This window comes from Mustela putorius, unplaced genomic scaffold (assembly GCF_011764305.1).
Source record: "Mustela putorius furo isolate JIRA1106 unplaced genomic scaffold, ASM1176430v1.1 tig00003836_pilon_pilon_pilon, whole genome shotgun sequence".
Classification (NCBI taxonomy): Eukaryota; Metazoa; Chordata; class Mammalia; order Carnivora; family Mustelidae; genus Mustela; species Mustela putorius.
Window position 1 is genome coordinate 6,566,184 of NW_025421989.1, and position 17,448 is coordinate 6,583,631.

General features: G+C 53.7%; 1 protein-coding gene across 1 annotated transcript in view; it reads left to right on the forward strand.

The window, feature by feature from the left end:
- The window catches only part of SHROOM2 (shroom family member 2), a 131,320-nt gene extending 122,559 nt beyond the window's left edge, over positions 1-8,761 (forward strand). Inside the window, 2 exon segments of the mRNA XM_004758807.3 lie at positions 2,814-3,086; positions 5,963-8,761. Coding sequence (XP_004758864.2) covers positions 2,814-3,086; positions 5,963-6,229 — 540 coding nt within the window. The 3' untranslated portion in view covers positions 6,230-8,761.
- Positions 8,762-17,448: the final 8,687 nt, after the last annotated feature.

Here is a 17,448-nt window from a genome sequence, read left to right on the forward strand (position 1 = left end):
GGTGAGGCCCACCGTACCCGGGCTGGTGCTGAGTGAGTGGTTCCCGTGCTGCCTGCGCCAGGCCTCGTCCAAGGTCTTTGAAAGTCGGTGTCTGTGCTTTTAGTGTCCCTTTAAGGAGGAAGGGGAGGGTGTTTCTAATAAAACCTTATGCAAGACATATGAAGGAATCAAAGGAATTTGGGCTCCTTCCAGAATGCCCAGTTTCACGTTAGCTCAGCTGGTACTGCAGGTTTGAAGGCACGTTCTCGTGCGTCGGCATGCGGTCTGCGGTACGATAATTGCTGAAGAATAGTGACAGTGGAGGACCACCGGTCACAGCGGCCGGGCCTCCTCATACACGCACGGCCCTCTGCATTTCCCGAGGTGTTCATTCCGGTTCGCACTGGCTTCAGGCAAGAATTTGGAAAGTTTTCTTTCCCCATAATCCCCGTAATTTATTCTGTGCTTTTCCCTCAAGTCATGGATATCTGCCAAAAAGCCATCTTAGCTGTGGGATTCCAGGTCCACGTAAAGCACGTCCCCAGATAGCGAGGTGCGCAGAGACGCAAGCCCGGGGCCCGCTCAGATGCCCACACTCAGAGCATCAACCACGTGTAGACACGTATGCTTTTAACTGCCCAAGGGACGAAAATGCCTGCCTTAGCATCGTGGGCAGCTCTGACGAAAGGCTGTGGCTTTCGCATCCGGGCGCTTATTTTTATCCATGTGTGTGGACTTTTCCCACCGGTACAGTCATCGGGACCGGCGCTTTGGGCCTGCCTGTCGTGTGTTCACTGGGGCGGCTTCTCCCCGCGCACCCCGGGTGTCGCTGACACCTGCTGAGTGTGAGCCACCCCAGGGGGCTGCCGACGGCCACGTCACGGGCAGGGAATTCACTCGGCCTTCAGTCGGCCCTCCAGGCCGGGGTGCCTGTTCCTTTGGAGCCGTGGACGTGGGGCTGCAGAGACTTCTCTCCCGCGTTCTGCAGGCTCCTTCGGGGGTCACAGTTGGTAAAAGGCCCCAGGACGAGGGGCAGCGGCTCAGGTGACTTCCACACGTCTGCTTTGTACACATAGTGTCGCTTATGACAGCAGAGAGAGCTAAAAATCCTAAGTGGACTTGACTGTTGAGATGATACTGTCTTCACTTGGGTTCATACCCTTGACCGCTGCGTTGGTTCTCAGACTCTATCGGGGTCAGCCAGAGTCGTGCTGGTGGCACGGTGGCTCTCAGAACTCACCAGGTTCGGCTCTTGGTGGACCTGGTGGCAGAGAGATGCCCGTGATCATCACAAAGTGGTTTTTCCCAGTCAGGGCTCCTGAAAAGCCATCCCTGGGATTCTCCCCAGGTGGGGCAGGAGGCGGATCACGTTTGCTGCTCACGGCGGACCATGGGGTGCATCACCTTGGGAGGGCTTAGATAAAAACACGTAGATGTTTTTTATGTTTGTCGTTTACAAAATAATCATGTAAAGGGAGGTGGGAGAGCAGCATGGGGGGTTGGTGTTGAAGGGTCCGAGCTTCAGTTGGGCCACACGAGAAAGTTGTGGTGGCGATGGCCGCCCAAGCACATGGACGTACTTCGGGCCACAGAGCGGCACGCTTCAAAATAGGTAAAACAGGGCGCCTGGGTGGCTCAGTGGGTTAGGCCGCTGCCTTCAGCTCGGGTCATGATCTCAGGGTCCTGGGATCGAGTCCCACGTCGGGCTCTCTGCTCAGCAGGGAGCCTGCTTCCATCTCTCTCTGCCTGCCTCTCCATCTACTTGTGATCTCTCTCTATCAAATAAATAAATAAAATCTTAAAAAAAAAAAAATGTTACAAAATGGGTAAAACAGCCAATTGTGTTATGTGGATTTCACCATATGAAAAAAAATGAGTAATTTGCACTTTGGCCATATTCAACTCAGGTGTCTCTCAAGGACTTTGCATTTTACTGACAGCCGTTTATTTGTTTTAACTTTAAATTGCTCATTCCGTGTAGAACATATATTTTTTTTAAAGAATCTTTTTCTTTTTTTCCAAGATTGTTTATTTATTTCACACACAGAGAGATCACAAGTAGGCAGAGAGGCAGGCAGAGAGAGAGGGGGAAGCAGGCTCCCTGCTGGGCAGAGAGCCCGATGCGGGGCTCAATCCCAGGACCCTGAGATCATGACCTGAGCCGAAGGCAGCGGCTTAACCCACTGAGCCACCCAGGTGCCCCTAGAGCATACTTTTTAATCATGCAGCTTAGTTCTGGGCGTGAGACTCGGTAGCTTCTGCACATGCAAGTCTTTAAATTGGAAAATTCCGGGGACGCCTGAGTGGGTCTGTCAGTGAAGCATCTGCCTTCAGCTCAGATCATGATCCCAGGGTCCTGGGATTGAGCCCTGCATCAGGCTCCCTGCTCCGTGGGGAATCTGCTTCTCTCCCTCTCTTTCTCTCACATAAAGAAAAGAAGTCTTTAAAAATAAATAAATGAATTGGAAAGTTCCAAAGTATGAAGCACAGAGTGTCACGTGGGCCCCGAGAGTGCTGGCAGAGGTAAAGGGTGAAACGAGGGAACCTTGAGGAGCCCCGGGGGGCCGCCTGCAGTGTGTCTCCGAGGACACCCAGAGGATGAGAGCAGGTAGTTCGTTTTAGTTCTCAGTGAACTGCCAGGAATGTCACCAGGAGCTGTCACTTGTCTCCTGGCCTCATAAATCCTCTCTCGTTTGATGCAAAATGAACTCTTACTGAGTTCGGCTGAATTCCACTCAGGCCGCTTAGGTGAGACCACGGACTGCCACCGTGGCTGGAGGGGCTGGGCCAGGACCACCCTGGTGAGCGCTCGCACGCCACCCCTGTTCCCACAGCAGGAGCTCATCGAGAGCATCAGTCGCAAGCTGCAGGTGCTGCGGGAGGCCCGGGAGAGCCTGCTGGAGGACATCCAGGCCAACAGTGCACTTGGGGACGAGGTGGAGGCCATTGCCAAAGACGTCTGCAAACCCAACGAGTTTGACAAGTTCCGGATGTTCATCGGGGACCTGGACAAAGTGGTGAACCTCCTGCTGTCACTGTCCGGCCGCCTGGCCCGCGTGGAAAATGCCCTCAATAATTTGGATGACAGCACTTCTCCTGGTGACAGGGTAGGTGCAGCGTGTCTGAGCTGGACATTGGGGGGCCCGTGGGCAGGTCGTGTGTGGGGTGCCAGGAGTTCCCGCCAGGAAGCCTCACACAGTTCCTAGGCAGCGCGCCCGGGGCTCTCCATCTCCTTCCGTAGAAATGCCACGGACAGGTGCTGCCAGGGTGCACGGGGCCTTGAGTACCGCTGTCGCTGGGCGGCAGGGCTGCCGTGCTGCCGTGCTGTTGGGGAAGAACTGTGGCAACTGTGGCTTCTCTGTGGCGCCTTTCCATTCGCTTCCAGGGATCTTTCCTGATCACGGTCTTTCCCTTGGACATTATCTTTTCCACTTGACCACGCAGAAGTGGAGCTCAGCAGCTCTGACAAGTTACAAGCACTCAGTGGTCATGGAATTCGCTGTCGTTGCTGCTTTTAACGGGAGTGCACACGGCAGTCTGGAAAGAGCCAGCGGCCTTGCCCGCCTTTCCTCCCTTTCTCGAGGTGTGCAGCTTGGAGCATGTCTGTTAGTGGGTTTCTGTGTGTTTCTGACATGCAAGACACAGGAAGTCATGTCTGCTTTGCTGCCTTTCCTTCCTGGGTCAAATACCAGTAAAACATTGAGTTTGATTTTTTGGTAGGTCCTCAGATGGTCATCTTGAATATTGATAAGACGCCTTAACTTCTCTGAAAGGGAGGCAGAAGAGGCAGCCCTCTCCCGTACTCCCCGTGAGAGGGTGTCGGCCGCGTAAATCTTCCGGAGTGTGGCTTTCAGACTGTTGTAGCTCTGGGCCTCGCTGAGTGCTTAGTAACCACCATTTGAACGTGCTATAGGAGCATTTAAACAACTGAAACCCTTGGGTGGTGTTCAGATTCCATGTTTCTGTCTTGCCCGTCTTCTCCAGGTCTATCTAGAAACAGGAAAATAACATATATAGGAAACAGATTTATTTATATGTAATTGCAATGTTCTCAGGTATTAATTTGAGGGAAAAGGTAGTGTGGTCTTTGCAGCTCAGCCCATTTTAATCCATCTTTCCCTCTCTGTGTGTACAACAGAGACTTCGTATAGAATTCAGGGATGATAGAGGTGCCTGGGGGTTTCAGTGGGTTAAGCCTCTGCCTTCGGCTCAGGTCATGATCCCGGGGTCCTGGGATCGAGCCCGGAGTTGGGCTCCCTGCTCAGTGGGGATTTTGCTTCCCCCTCTGCCTCTGCTTGTGCTGTCTCAAATGAATAAAAAAAAGTCTTCTTTAGAAAAGTTGAGTAGGGCGCCTGGGTGGCTCAGTGGGTTAAAGCCTCTGCCTTCGGCTCAGGTCATGATCCCAGGGTCCTGGGATTGAGGCCCGCATCGGGCTCTCTGCTTGGCTGGGAGCCTGCTTCCTCCTCTCTCTCTGCCTGCTTCTCTGCCTACTTGTGATCTCCGTCTATCAAATAAATAAATAAAACTTTAAAAAGTTGAGCAGATGCTAGAAAGAGTCATAGCACTAAGGACCATGGCCATGGTCCTCTCGGATACCGGGCTCTGTAGGGAGCGTGCGTCAGCAGCCCTCACTGCGTCGCAGGGGTCTTCTGAATGCAGGGCCTCATTGGCCCGGCCAGGTGCAGTGCAGTGCTCCAGTGCCCAGCAACACTGCCAGCGGAGGAGAGTCTGTCAGGCAGCCGCAGCTTGGGGAAGCCAAGGTTCTCAGACACGGGTATGGTCACCATTTAGAAGACATGGAGGGAGGTTTTACAAGTCTCCCTCCATCTTTGCAGTTAGAAATTGAATACGTGGGTCGATGTGAACACGTCGGGTCCTCCCCCGAAATCTCTGCAGCTTCCTGTCACCGGTCAGCCCAGATGGCATTAACAGCCCAAGCGGACTTCTAGAACCAGTTGACATCTGTTTTCCTTTGCATTGGGACCGATTGCTTTGCCTCCCCTCCTTCCGTGAAAACTCCCCGAACATTAGTTTGACGTGGAGATGGAGGTGTCCCACAGGAGTGGGCGGGAGGCCCTGCACGCAGTGGGGTCCGGGCTGCGTCCCAGCGCTGTCCCTGTGCCTGGGCATTTTGCAAAGCGCTGCCATGTCCCAGACGCTCGTGCGCAGCTGTCGGGAACGGTCCGTGGCCAAGACACAAAGTGGCGGAATACCGTAGGGGCTGTCCTGGTGGCCACGTGATAGTCACACCAGGGAGTTGAATCCCCGCCTCCCTCGTTGGCCTTCGGAGACACTGCGGAATGTGCTCGGCGCTTCCCTTCTTAGTTTTCATTAATCTCGAAGGGGGTCGGGTTGGTTCGTGTGTGTTTCATAAGCAGAGAGTGACTGTGAGGGCTACGTTTTGGGAATGGGGTTGTCTGTGCCCCCCAGGGAATGTCCCCTGTCGCCCTGTCTCTTCTGCCTGTCCTCGCTCCCTCACCGCATCCTTCGGCAAGTTTGCACAGAGGCTCCTCCTGCCAGAAGCGGGCAGGCTCCTGCTCTGGGAGTTCTTAAGAATTTCTTCCTTTCGCTGACTTCCCCATAGTCTTGTCACAGAGAGGCCTGCGGCCCACCTGGCATCCCTAAGTCCGTCACAGCTCTCGAGCTTCTCGGAATTCTGTAGTTGTCGGTGTCTGGACCGCTCATCCCGGCTGTTTCTCTGAGCCATTCAAGGCCACGGCCCGTGGGAAGAAGTGGAAGCAGGACAGGCCTGGGGGTGCTTACAGGTGGGCGGGGCCTGGGGCCCGCCGTGGCCTCCCAGCGCGTTGGCCCCCGTCCCGCGGATCCCAGTCTCCAGCCCCCAGCCTGTGTGTCCCAGCCCCTGTGTGATCTCCGGTCGCTGTCTTGGCTGTCCCAGCCGACTCGCCGGCACCGTTGGGCTGTCGCCCGGAGCCCTGCTCTAGCCCCGCTCCTCAGCGGGCTTGTTTCTCTCTCTCTCGCGCAGCAGTCACTGCTCGAGAAGCAGCGGATGCTCATCCAGCAGCACGAAGACGCCAAGGAGCTGAAGGAGAACCTGGACCGCCGGGAGCGCGTCGTGCTCGACATCCTGGCCAGCTACCTGAGCGAGGAGAGCCTGGCCGACTACGAGCACTTCGTGAAGATGAAGTCGGCTCTCATCATCGAGCAGCGCGAACTGGAGGACAAGATACACCTGGGGGAGGAGCAGCTGAAGTGCCTGTTCGACAGCCTCCAGCCCGAAAGAGCCAAATAAGGGGAGCCCTCCCTGGCGGAGGACGGAAGCTGGCGCCGGGCGCCCCGTTCCCAAGGAGGCGAGTAGGAACCCCAGCCTGTCTCTGTCTCCTGGAGCGCAAATCCTCCGGTAGCAAAACGGCTGTTAGGAAAGCAATAACTCTGTGTGTGTTTGCGATGGTCTATTTAATATTTTGGTTCCCCTTTTGAGAGCGCCACAGAATGTCTCCCCGTTAGCCATCTTTCCTTTGCAAGTCACGGTCGTGGCGGAGGGCGACTTGGTGCAGTCCGGAGTGTGGGCTCCCGCCGCGTGGTGCATGCAAGGGGTCGTTTCCACAGGTGGGTCTGCCCTTCCTCTCACCTTCCCGTCCTGAAGCAGCCGCTCGGGAAGCCAGCCGAGCAAGCCCGTGAGGTGCATGAGAGGGGAGACCCTGGCGCACGTCTTGTCCTGTGATTCATCCAAAGCATGGGCTGCCACGTGTCCTCCCCGTTGGTCAGGTGGTGCGGACCATTCATTGTCCTACTTCCTTGTCCCCCAGCAAAAACTGTGATGATCTGTGATGCTCATGCATTCACATTTTGGAAAGGTGAATCATTTCCAAGTGGTTAAAAACCAACCGTGGAACGAGTCACCGACGTGTTGGGTTCACTCATTCTGAAATCACCACTTCGAGAAATAACGTGCATGCTGTAAAACACAGGCACAGAGCAGATAGTTTCAGTCCTGGTATCCCGGTTCAAGGGGTGTTTCCTTGCAAAGAGAAATTACTCAGTTCATAGTATGTCCCGTAGTGTGATGTGCTTGCTAGAAGTCTGTTTCCTGAGACCAGGAGATTATTTCTAAAGTTCCTTTGTCCCCAGAATGCTTACTTTGTGTGCACTGGGTCATTGACTATAATTGGCTTCTTGTCCCCTTTTGCCTCTTTAAATCCACGACCATCCCGTGTAAGGGTTCCGTTCCATTTATGTGTAAGAACCTTTTCTCGAGGGCCTTTCAGAGGCCGTATGGACTCTACAAGCCCTAAACCTGGCCTTTGGCCGCAGATTCTATAGGTTCTGTGCCCTTTTCATTAGTTGAAATGACAAGATTCTAATGAGAGTCTGTTCACTCAAAAAACACTGTCGTGCTGTCCGTTTCCGGCGGAGAAGTCACAGACTAGGAGAAAAGATTTGCCGGTCACGTCTGTGACAAGGGATCTGGACCTGGACCGTGCAGAGAACTTTCAGAGCTCCACAGCAAGAGAGCACACAGCCCCATTAGCACGTGGGCAAGAGACTTAACTTGGCGCTCCACCGAACAGGGCACAGGTATGCGTGGCAAACCGGCACGTGGGGCGACGTCCACCCGCAGACAGCTTGGTTGTCACCGGTGTTTTATCCGCGTCGCTGCCGACCCGCTGTGCTGCTTCCCAGACGCTCCTCTGATTCGGTGCCTGGTAAATGGCAGGGGAACCTCACGATGACTTCATGTTGGGGTGATATCCAGATACTTGTTTGATAAAGGGATCATCTGGATCCTCGCTTCCCCGTATTGCCGTGAAAGTTTTCCCACAGGTGGGGGGACGTCCCTTTGTCAGCAGAGTGTTCCCTTCCCGAAACACACGTGCACATGAGTGTCTTAACTGACCGATGTCTGTACTTCCTGCGCCAGGGGGTGAGCTGGACTCCTGAGCCACGGCACGGATGTGTGTGCGCCCCCGCACAGAGGGGTCCAAACTGGCAGGCTTCAGTCATGCAGGCAATAAACACTCTTCCTGGCAACCCCGCCATGCCAAAGAGACAAATGCCTTTTCACAAGTTGTCATTCCTGTCGAATTAAGCTATGTCTGACGTGAAGAATGCCCATTCTGCCAATGAAGTGTCCTCCTGGCCTCCTGGTGTAGTCCCTGCTGTGAAAACTGGTCACTTCAGAAAAGGTGAGGCCGGCTGTCCCCGGACCTCCGTCACTCTCCCCCACGGGGACAACCACAGTAATTTGACTGTATTTTGCTTTTAATTTACACAAAGCTTTTATCTGTGATCCTTTCCCCTCAAACACAGTATTGTGAACCATTTTGATGATAAATATGTAAAATGTGAATAATGGAATTTATGTGTCTGTGTCCAGCCTTTTGAGGTCTCTGGAGGACGTTCTCTGATACGTAGCAATATGGAATGCTCCACTGCGCTTTCAGCAAAGCACATGTCATCATTACGGTCCTGTGCCCTTCCCGTTGGCCTCTTAGATGTCTGGTTAGCAGGGGCCCAAAGAGTCCAGTGAGTCGGTGGACGTAACTTTGTAAATACCATGTTACTGCATACAAGAACAACCTGGTGCTAACGTTCTGCCCTTGGCGTAGGTGGTGGCTGACTCCTCCCCCCGCCATAGCTCGGCTCTGCAATGCCCTGTACTTCGGGATTTCAGTCAGGGCCGCTGCCCGTGGCTTTTATCCTGCTTCCACTGTGGAGAATGTGTACGTACTTCATGCTCGACACTCACCACCTCTGAACACATCATCCTGCTTGACTTTAACAAAATAAATGGTGTCTTGGAGTGAATGGAGCATGTCTCCGATTTACCTGTGTGACGTCTTTTGTAAGTAACCAGACCGTCCTCACCTTAGGTCAGATTCCCCAGGCTGGGGATATGTTGCCATGTGCCAGTCTAGCCCAGGCTCATCCGTTTGCAGTCAGGACAAAGCCGGGGACCCGGGCTGGATCAGTTAGCTGTTGCCGCCGTGATGCTGTGTAACAAGCAGCTGTGAAAATTCATTGTGTGCATATGCCTCTCTGGAGCTCATGAATTCGTAGATCCTGATGCCCTCTGCTCCGCGTGTCTGGCATCGTGCTCCTGGGACCGGCAGTCTGGTCTGGGGACGTCCAGGGCAGGTGCATGAGAGAACCAGCGTGGTCGCAAAGCTGTTTTCCCACGTACCTGGTTCTGTCACACCTGTGTTCCTTCCGCTGTCAAAGCGAGTCCCCAGGCTGAACGCGGGGGCGGGGGAGGGGGTCTGTCCCCTTGCTTGGGCGGGAGGAACTGTGAAGTCAAGTGCCAGAGAGTGGGTACAGGGTGTGACGAATCACCGCTGGCCTCCATCTCCCACACCAGCGTCCTGGACCCAGAAGTCAGATTCCCCGAGCAAGGCCCCCTCTGCCGCTCCCTAGCCTGGTGGCCATGGGCAAAGCCCTTGGCCTCTCCGAGCCTCCGAGGGTTGCCCTCTGGAACTGGGGAAGGGCTGCGGAGCTCAGCCGAGCTCACATGCTGAGACGTCGGGCCGGTTCAGGAGAGCGCTATGGCAGTGCGGCTCTGGTGTCCCGCATCCTGTCCGCACCCAGGGGGGAGTGCCTTCCCGGAGCAGACCTGCCAGAGCCATCCGGGAGCGGTGCACTTCCTCTGCTTCAGAGGATCAGAAAGGTTCTGTTCTGGAGGAGGTTTTGGGGACCTGTAGGCTAGATAGGAAGGGGAGGGTCTGTTGAAGAAAACTTCTCAGAGTGTATATTTACTGAGAATGGGGAAAAATGTACAAGTTCAGCTTTTATAAAAGTGGACGAACACCGCCCATTTGTTTTCACTTCTGGCCTCTGCCCGGGCTACTACAGGTCGTGGCGTCTGCGTTCTGAATTGGTCAGGAGAGGAGTAACAGAACAATTCAGATGCAGCTGTGAGTCACCGCTCTGCTGCAGGGCTGCGATCCTGCCGCCATATCCCGTCACCCACGGGTGACAAAGTGCGTGTTTCTGTCCCCGAGACCTTGCATGCTCAGGCTGGTGAACCACACTGGCGACCGTGTGGTCTTTGCTGCAGGCCTGTCAGACTTCTTGCGGGTGAGCGCCCTGGGGTACCCTAACACACAGTCTGGGACGTGGGAACCCCAGATGTTCACTCCATTTTCAGACCTGTCTGCTGTTCTGTCGCACATCTGTGCCCTACAAGACAGGCATTCTGGAAGCGTGTTTTCTGCATCTCCCGTTAAAGAGGAGAAAGACAGTGCACGACCGCACGGTGTGTTCCTTGTGCGAGGTACGTCTTGAGTCAAGGTGATGCAGTGAGCATCCCACAAAGCCCAAAGTGTGTATTGCTAGCCTCCTGCCTCTCCACCAGATGCCCCAAACGCTCATGGCCATCCCAGCGCCATCTGAGACAGGCAGGCGGACAGGACAGAGATGGTAGAACAGCGCAGGGACAGAGTCTTTCGCAGATTCGACCAAAGCGTAGAGCTCCGCTGGCTTCCATCTGGTCATCAAATTCAAAGTCGAGGCCTGCCCGATAGTGTTCTCCAACCTGGTGAAGACCATGTCAAGGGGTGTTCACACGGCTGACGGCACCAGGAGGGGGACACATGTGCCGTCCCTGGAGGGTTCTAAGAAGGATGCAGTTTGCGTCCCAAAGTGAGGGAAGTTCTTTAAAAACAAGGCCAAGCCTTACCAGTTGGGCCCCCACACGGGGCCCACTCGAAAGAGAGTAAGATGACACAAAAATAAAAAAGAAAACAAACCCTTGGTTGTTAGGTCCCAACGCCAGGAAACATTGTTTTTTCATTGATCAGCACACCTCTTTGCTTGCTTTCCTTCGTCACGTCGAAAGGGGGGCCAAGACGATAAAAGATAGAGCGGCTACTCAAAACAGGCGACCCGGCAAACAAACATGCGTGGCCCTAGGACACATCCCGGGCAGCAAAAGGACATCCGCTGGCTGAGCGGTGACGTCTGAGCAAGTCCTGAGATCGTAGTGGACAGCGATCTCTGGCTTCTGATAGTCGCACCGTGGCTATGTAAGCAGTTTCCGTTTGGCAAGTTTGGGTGGAGGCTGGAGAGGTCTGTGCCACTCGCAACGTTTTCGTAGGTCTGAAGCTACTTCAGGATGGAAAAGTTAGTTTGTTTGTTTGTTTTCAAGGTTTTCCTTTTGCTCCTCCAAAGGCCCTGCCTCGTATCTCTCTAGTCCTCTCATGTCCTCTGGGGAGGGGGCTCCCGTGTGTGCAGTTCCAGTATGCCGTCCTGAACAGGATCCAGCAGAACGAGTCTCGGGGCTCGTGCCTGCGTGTGCTTCTGACCCCAGCGCCTGTTCCGCTTTGTGCAGTTTGAGTTTCTCTAACTCACCTGCCCACGAAGCCGTCAGCCCTCAGAGCTCCCGGTGGGGAGCTGCGTATATCCGTGCTTGTCTGCTGGGGGTGCCCGGTACGAGGGAGCGCTCGCTGTACCCACGAGTATTGAACAAGCAAGCGAACAAAGCAGGGCATACAGTGTGCGTCACAGAGCGGCGTGAGGTCGCCTCTGCTTTTCCCCCGGGAGACCCCTGCGGGTCGATCAGGCCCTTCGTGTGCTCTATCCGCTCTCACGCCAAGAATGGTTATCTTCCTTCCGGCGCAGAAACAGATGCTCGAGCTGTCAGACCTGTTGCCGAGGGACGGAACACGTTCACGTATCTCCTTCCCTCCTCTCTCCTTTCCTTTTTCTTTCCCCCCCTAAGAAGCAGAGGAGTATACCAACCACATTTTTGAAATTTTTCTATTTAACAAGGTTGGTGGAAGGGCGCCTGGGCAGCTCAGTTGGTTAAGCATCTGCCCTTGGCTCAGGTCATGGTGCAGGGGTCCTGGATCGAATCCTACATCGGGCTCCCTGCTCAGCAGGGAGTCTGCTTCTCCCTGTGCCTCTCCTCCTGGTCATGCTGTCTCACTCTCTCTCTCTCTCTCTCTCTCTCTCATATAAATAAATAAAATCTTTAAAAGAAAAGTGTTGGGAACTTTTCCCTTAACTAGTCAACATAGTCTTGACTTGCTGGGTAATACTGCGCTCGAAGGAGAGAAATGGCTCACCGAATGTGTTCTCGGACTGGGATCCCAGTTGTAACCTTGGTTATAAAGGTCACTGGGTGTGTGTTTCACTTACATCTTTGTACATATCTCTACTCATTTTCTTGGAATAAATACCTTATCGTGGAAACACTAAGTGATTCTGGAGGAATTGGGGTTTCTATATAGAACTAGTCCTAGGTGCCGGTCAGCTGACGTGATAGGACTTTCCAGGAACTCCATGTCTACAGATGCCCCATTGGAAGCTATTCCCAGTCGTAGGTCAGTTTCTCACAGATGAGGAATTATTACACATAGTCTAGACGGACGGTCTCCCCCGTGTGTGTGGTGTGTCAACAAGGCTGTAGTCAGGCCCAGAGAAAAGGAGGCGCTCCCCCACGAATTAAGGGCATCGTCTCTAGTATTAGCTGCCCGCAGTCTTTCTCAGCGCAGCGCGGCCTGGTGGGTGCCATCTCTGCCTACACCTGCCTATACACATTGCCACAGCCTATTAAAAACAACAACAACAACAACAAAAACAGTCCCTCCTTCCTGAAGATGTGGGTTAGATGCCGTGCCAGGGCAAGAGCAGCAGCAAGTAGGAGACAGGTCTGACTGAGATATATCTTAAAAGCGGACTCTGGGCGCCTGGGTGGCTCAGTGGATTAAAGCTTCTTGCCTTTGGCTCAGGTCATGATCTCAGGGTCCTGGGATCGAGCCCTGCATAGGGCTCCCTGCTCAGCGGGGAGCCGGTTTCTCCCTCTCTCTCTCTGCCTGCCTCTCTGCCTATTTGTGATCTGTCAGATAAATAAAAATCTTTAAAAAAAAAAGTGGTCGCTGATGGTCTACTGGCAAGCCTTACCTACCCCCTCAAAGAAAACCTGAAGGAGAGGATATGTGACGAAGAAAAGAAAGCAAAGGGGTGTGCTGATCAATGAAAGAACAATGTGTCTTGGCGTTGGGGACCGAACCACCAAGGGTTTGTTTTATTTTTTTATTTGTTTTTATTTTTGTGTTCTCTTACTCTCTTTTGAGTGGGCCCCAACTCACGACCCTAAGACTAAGGCCCAGAGACCAAAGCCCAAGCTGCCGTCAAGAGGCCCCCGTCTAACCACCTGAGCCCCGCCCCGGACATCCCCTGTACCTAGCAACTGAGAACTTGGAAAGCGAGGACAATTGGGGGCAGAATGTGGGGACCGCGGAAGGCGGGGGGGTGGGGACGGCCTTAAAAGCGAGCGGCTGGCTGGTGCGGTGGCAGAGATCTTCTGTGGGCCCTGCGGAAGGGCCGTCACGGAGAAGCCCTGAGGTTGTCCTTAGAGGAGCGGCGTGGGCTTCTGCACGCCCAGCTGGGTGGCAAACTGTCCTCTTCCCCAGATACTCGGTCCCCGGGAGACCGCGCCCCTGCCGGGCAGAGGTATGGCCCTTCTCGCTGTGTGTGTGTGACGGTGGGGAGAAGAACACAGACGGGTTGCTTGACTGCACTAAGTGTGCGGTTCGTGGGCACGTGTACGACGGCCCTCCACCGCCACCACCATCCCCGGCCGGGACCCCTTCCTCTTCCCAAACTGAGCGCCCGTGGAGCGCCACCTACCCGCCACATCCCTCTGTCCCCAGCCCCTGGCCACCGTGTCCTGCTTCCCGTGTCTAGGACTCCGGCTGCTCTAGGTGCTGCCTGGAAGCAAGTCCCGCGCTTTGTCCCGGGGACTGGCTTGTTTCCCTGCGGTGTCTGCAAGGCTCGTCCGAGTCGGAGCCAGTGTGAGACTCCCTTCCTCTTTCAGGCTGGTGGGGAGACTCGGGGGGGTGTAGAGACCCCGTTTTGTCTCTGCAGCCATCCATGCTGGACACTCGGGTTTCTGCCTCTTGGCTGTGAACGTCGGGGCAGGGAGGGGGTGGTGCGCGGGTGTCTTTCTCTTCCGTTGGGTCTGCACCCGGAGCTGGGATCGCTGGGTCACACGGTGATTTCACGTTTAATTTTTCGAGTTTTTATCGTGTTTCCTGTCCTCTCCTCCGTTGTGTTTTGACTCCTTGATCATCCTACAAGTGTTTTGTCTCAGTCGCTCTCAAAGATGAACTTGCTGTTCCTTGCTCTCCCATCCGGATGCCCCTCCCTGGTCTCTCCTGGCGTGGATTCGAGCGGCAGCACATCAGCGTCCCCCACCAGGGCAGACCGAGGGCAGTGGACGGGGCTGACCAGCGCAGGGCGGCGCCCTTCCCCTCGGCACCACCTAATCCCCCTTCTCTCTCCCTTCCGTAGCCTTTGGGCTGTGACGCCACAGGCACGTCATCGTGAGACAGCCTCACTGGGGTTCTTGTAGGTCACCGCCGCTTATTTTGTTGGTATTTCATTGCCCGGTTTCAGGTCCATCTTTCATCCTCCACAAGGCCCATCTCTGCTGAAACTGCTTCTCTGCACGTGTCCTCACCCTCTGCTTCCCCCTTTTCTCTTCCATATTCTCCCATTACCCGATATATGGAGCCCTCCAATTGGACCTCCTTGGCTAGTGAAACAAACAAAAAATCTGACCGTCTCTGGGACAGGCCCTCGTTCCGCCTTAGACCTAGAGACTTTCCAATCGGAACCAAAGACGTGTCAGAAGTCAGGCAAAGTGTGGGGTGTACATTAACAAATGTTAGTGAAGACTAGGACCTACTACAACACTGCACTGAAAGGTTTCCCATCTTGGAGAAAGCATTTCAGAGTTCACAAAGCTCTGTTAAATTCGAAGGCTGGAAACTACGTTCAGGTTATGAGCCAGAGTCTGGTAAGAATATCTGTGTTTTAAACTTCCCGAGGCCAGAAAATAACCAGAAAACTACAATGAGGCGCAGTCTTAAAGTGCCTCTTGTTCCTAAGGGTCCTTTACACGGAGCGCCCATGGTGATTCCATATACGCAGTCTTCAAACTCAGGCGAGCCACAGCAAGCCTTACAAGGAGGCGGGGAAAGTAGATTCCTCCTACCTTGCTGGTAGGATTAGCAAATGGTGCGGCCATGTAGGGAAACAATTTGGTGGTCCCCCAAAATGTGGACATAGAGTTAGCCTGTGACCCAGCAGTTCTGCTCCTAGGTACATACCCAAGAGAAATGAAACTATATCCATACACACACTTAGAAATTACCGTTCACAGCAGCATCTCTCATAACAGCCCAAAAAGGAAAACCACACGAGTGCCCACCTTCTGCTAAGTAAACGGTAGTGTAGCTGTACAGTGGAATATTACTGGGCCATGAAAAGGAACAGAGTCCCCACACATCTCTAGATGAGCCCCCAAAACATGTTCAGAAGAAGAAGCCAGACACACCGGCCGCATATGGTAGGACTGTGTTTATGCGAGCTAGAACAGGCAGATCTGTAAGAACCAGGGGTGGGGGTGGGGCGGAGCAGGAAGGAGGGAACTCCTAAGGAGGAGGCATTGCCTTTATGATTCTCTTACGGAGTTTAGCAAATGGTAGACGAACCCTAAAATGGCTGTCCTTTCCACTCGGGTCCCATGTCACAATGGCCCCATTATTCCAGAATTCTCTCCCAAGGTTTTAGAATGTTGGATAAGTGCTGATGTAGGTTTGTCAGTGGTTCATAAGTGGGGCCAGAGGACTTCGATGAGATGAGATCCTGACTGTTGTGACAACATCCTTCAAAGTCCCAGTGGCCCCATCCGACGGTGGGTTGGAAGTGGCCTGTTAGCAGAGAAGGCATCGGCTGCCTGATGGCAGAGGGGGTAGCAAGCATCCACAGAAGGTAAGTAACCCCAGGCCGATGGCAAGAAGCAGATCTCCCCCGGAGCCAAAGACAAACGGGTCGGTGTGCCCACTTTTCCCATTAGGTCATGGAGCTTTGTAACATTTCCGTGAGAGCAAGAATGTGATCATGTTCCTCTTGGCCTCCTGGCAGGGTTACAGAGAGCCTGGGGGTTCTATTAGGAGTTTCTGACTCAACAGGCCATCAGCGCTGGGCTGGGTCTCCATCCCACAGATGACCTCAGGTTTGAGCAGGAGTTTTCTGGAGGAGGCCTCTGGGGACCCATCTGGCGCACTCAACAAAGTCCCCATGCCGCTTGGGTCCCGGCCTCCTGCTAAGTGAATCATGAGTAAGTGAGACACTGTTTTCTGCCCAGCTGGAGGGCGTGTGTCACTGAGTACTTACGACAAGCACCACAAATGCTATCATAACCGTTTGTGCAAGCTGGGTAGTGTTCCATCGTACGGATAACCCCACAAGTCCTTTGTCCCTCGTACTGTAGGTGGCGGTTTCAGTTGTCCCCATCTCTATCCTGAACCGTGCTTCTGCTGATTTGCCTCTTTCCCTACGTTTTTAGAATTTAGTGTATCATTTACACACAATTTGTAGATTGCTGAAAGCAATATCCTCTAAGTTCTGTTTGTCTGAAAATATAGTCACTTTTCATAAAAACCCTTGTTAATATATATTTATCACATAAATTAATAAGCAATCTTATATTTCTCAGTTTTAATTCCTAATATGGTAAGTATGGATGGATGGATGCAAACTCTGGGAACAAAAACTCTTTGGGGTCAATACCTTTTTTTGTTTGTTTATTATCGCAGGAAAATATATATCACATTATTGACCATTTTAACCATTTTTAAGGGTACAGGTCTCCAGAACGTTTGACCCAGTAACTGCCTGCCTCTCCCACTTCCAAGTGCAAAGTGCAGAGACCTTTTTGGTCCCGAGACCAAGAAGTTTAGGAACTGCCGACGTGGCACTGAGCCCGGGGCTCGGAAGTGCTTCGGGAGGCCGGGCCACTCCCCACGAAGTCCTCCTGTGCCCTCCCCTCCCTGTCCGTCCTCCCCGAGGTCCAGCTCAGCCCGGGGCCCAGCAACACTCACCTCCCTCTGCGGTGTTGCGACCTGCCTCTGTCCTGCTTCTCGGTTAACTAATCATTTACCTTTGCAGAGCACTACGTGTTTCTGGCAGAAAATTGAGACCGTGGCAGAGAGGATCCTGGGCAGCGAAGGGAAGGCTGTACCTCCAGGGCCCTTAGCCAGTTCTCCTTCCCAGAGGCCACAACTCTTAAACATTTCCCGCACCCAGAATTCTCTGTTCATATGCAAGCATGTTTCCTATATTGTGTTTATACATATTTAAACGTGTTAGATGTTCGCCCTAGTTTTCACTGACACGGAGCCATTGATTTATTTCAGAGAGAGTGAGCACGGTGGGGCACAGAGGCGAGAGCAGGGGCAGAGGGAGACGGAGAGAGGATCCAAGCAGACTCCGCACTGAGCACAGAGCCTGACGCGGGGCTGGATCTCACGACCCTGAGATCACGACCCCAGCCATAACCAAGAGTCGGACGTAACCAACCATATCCCCCAGGCGCCCCAACCGAGCCATTTCTATACACTTGCTTCTGCAACATGCATTTTCACTGAGCGAGATATTTCTAACGGCTTTCCTCGCAGACACACACCTCTTGCTCACACGCAAACCACGCGTGAATGGTAAATA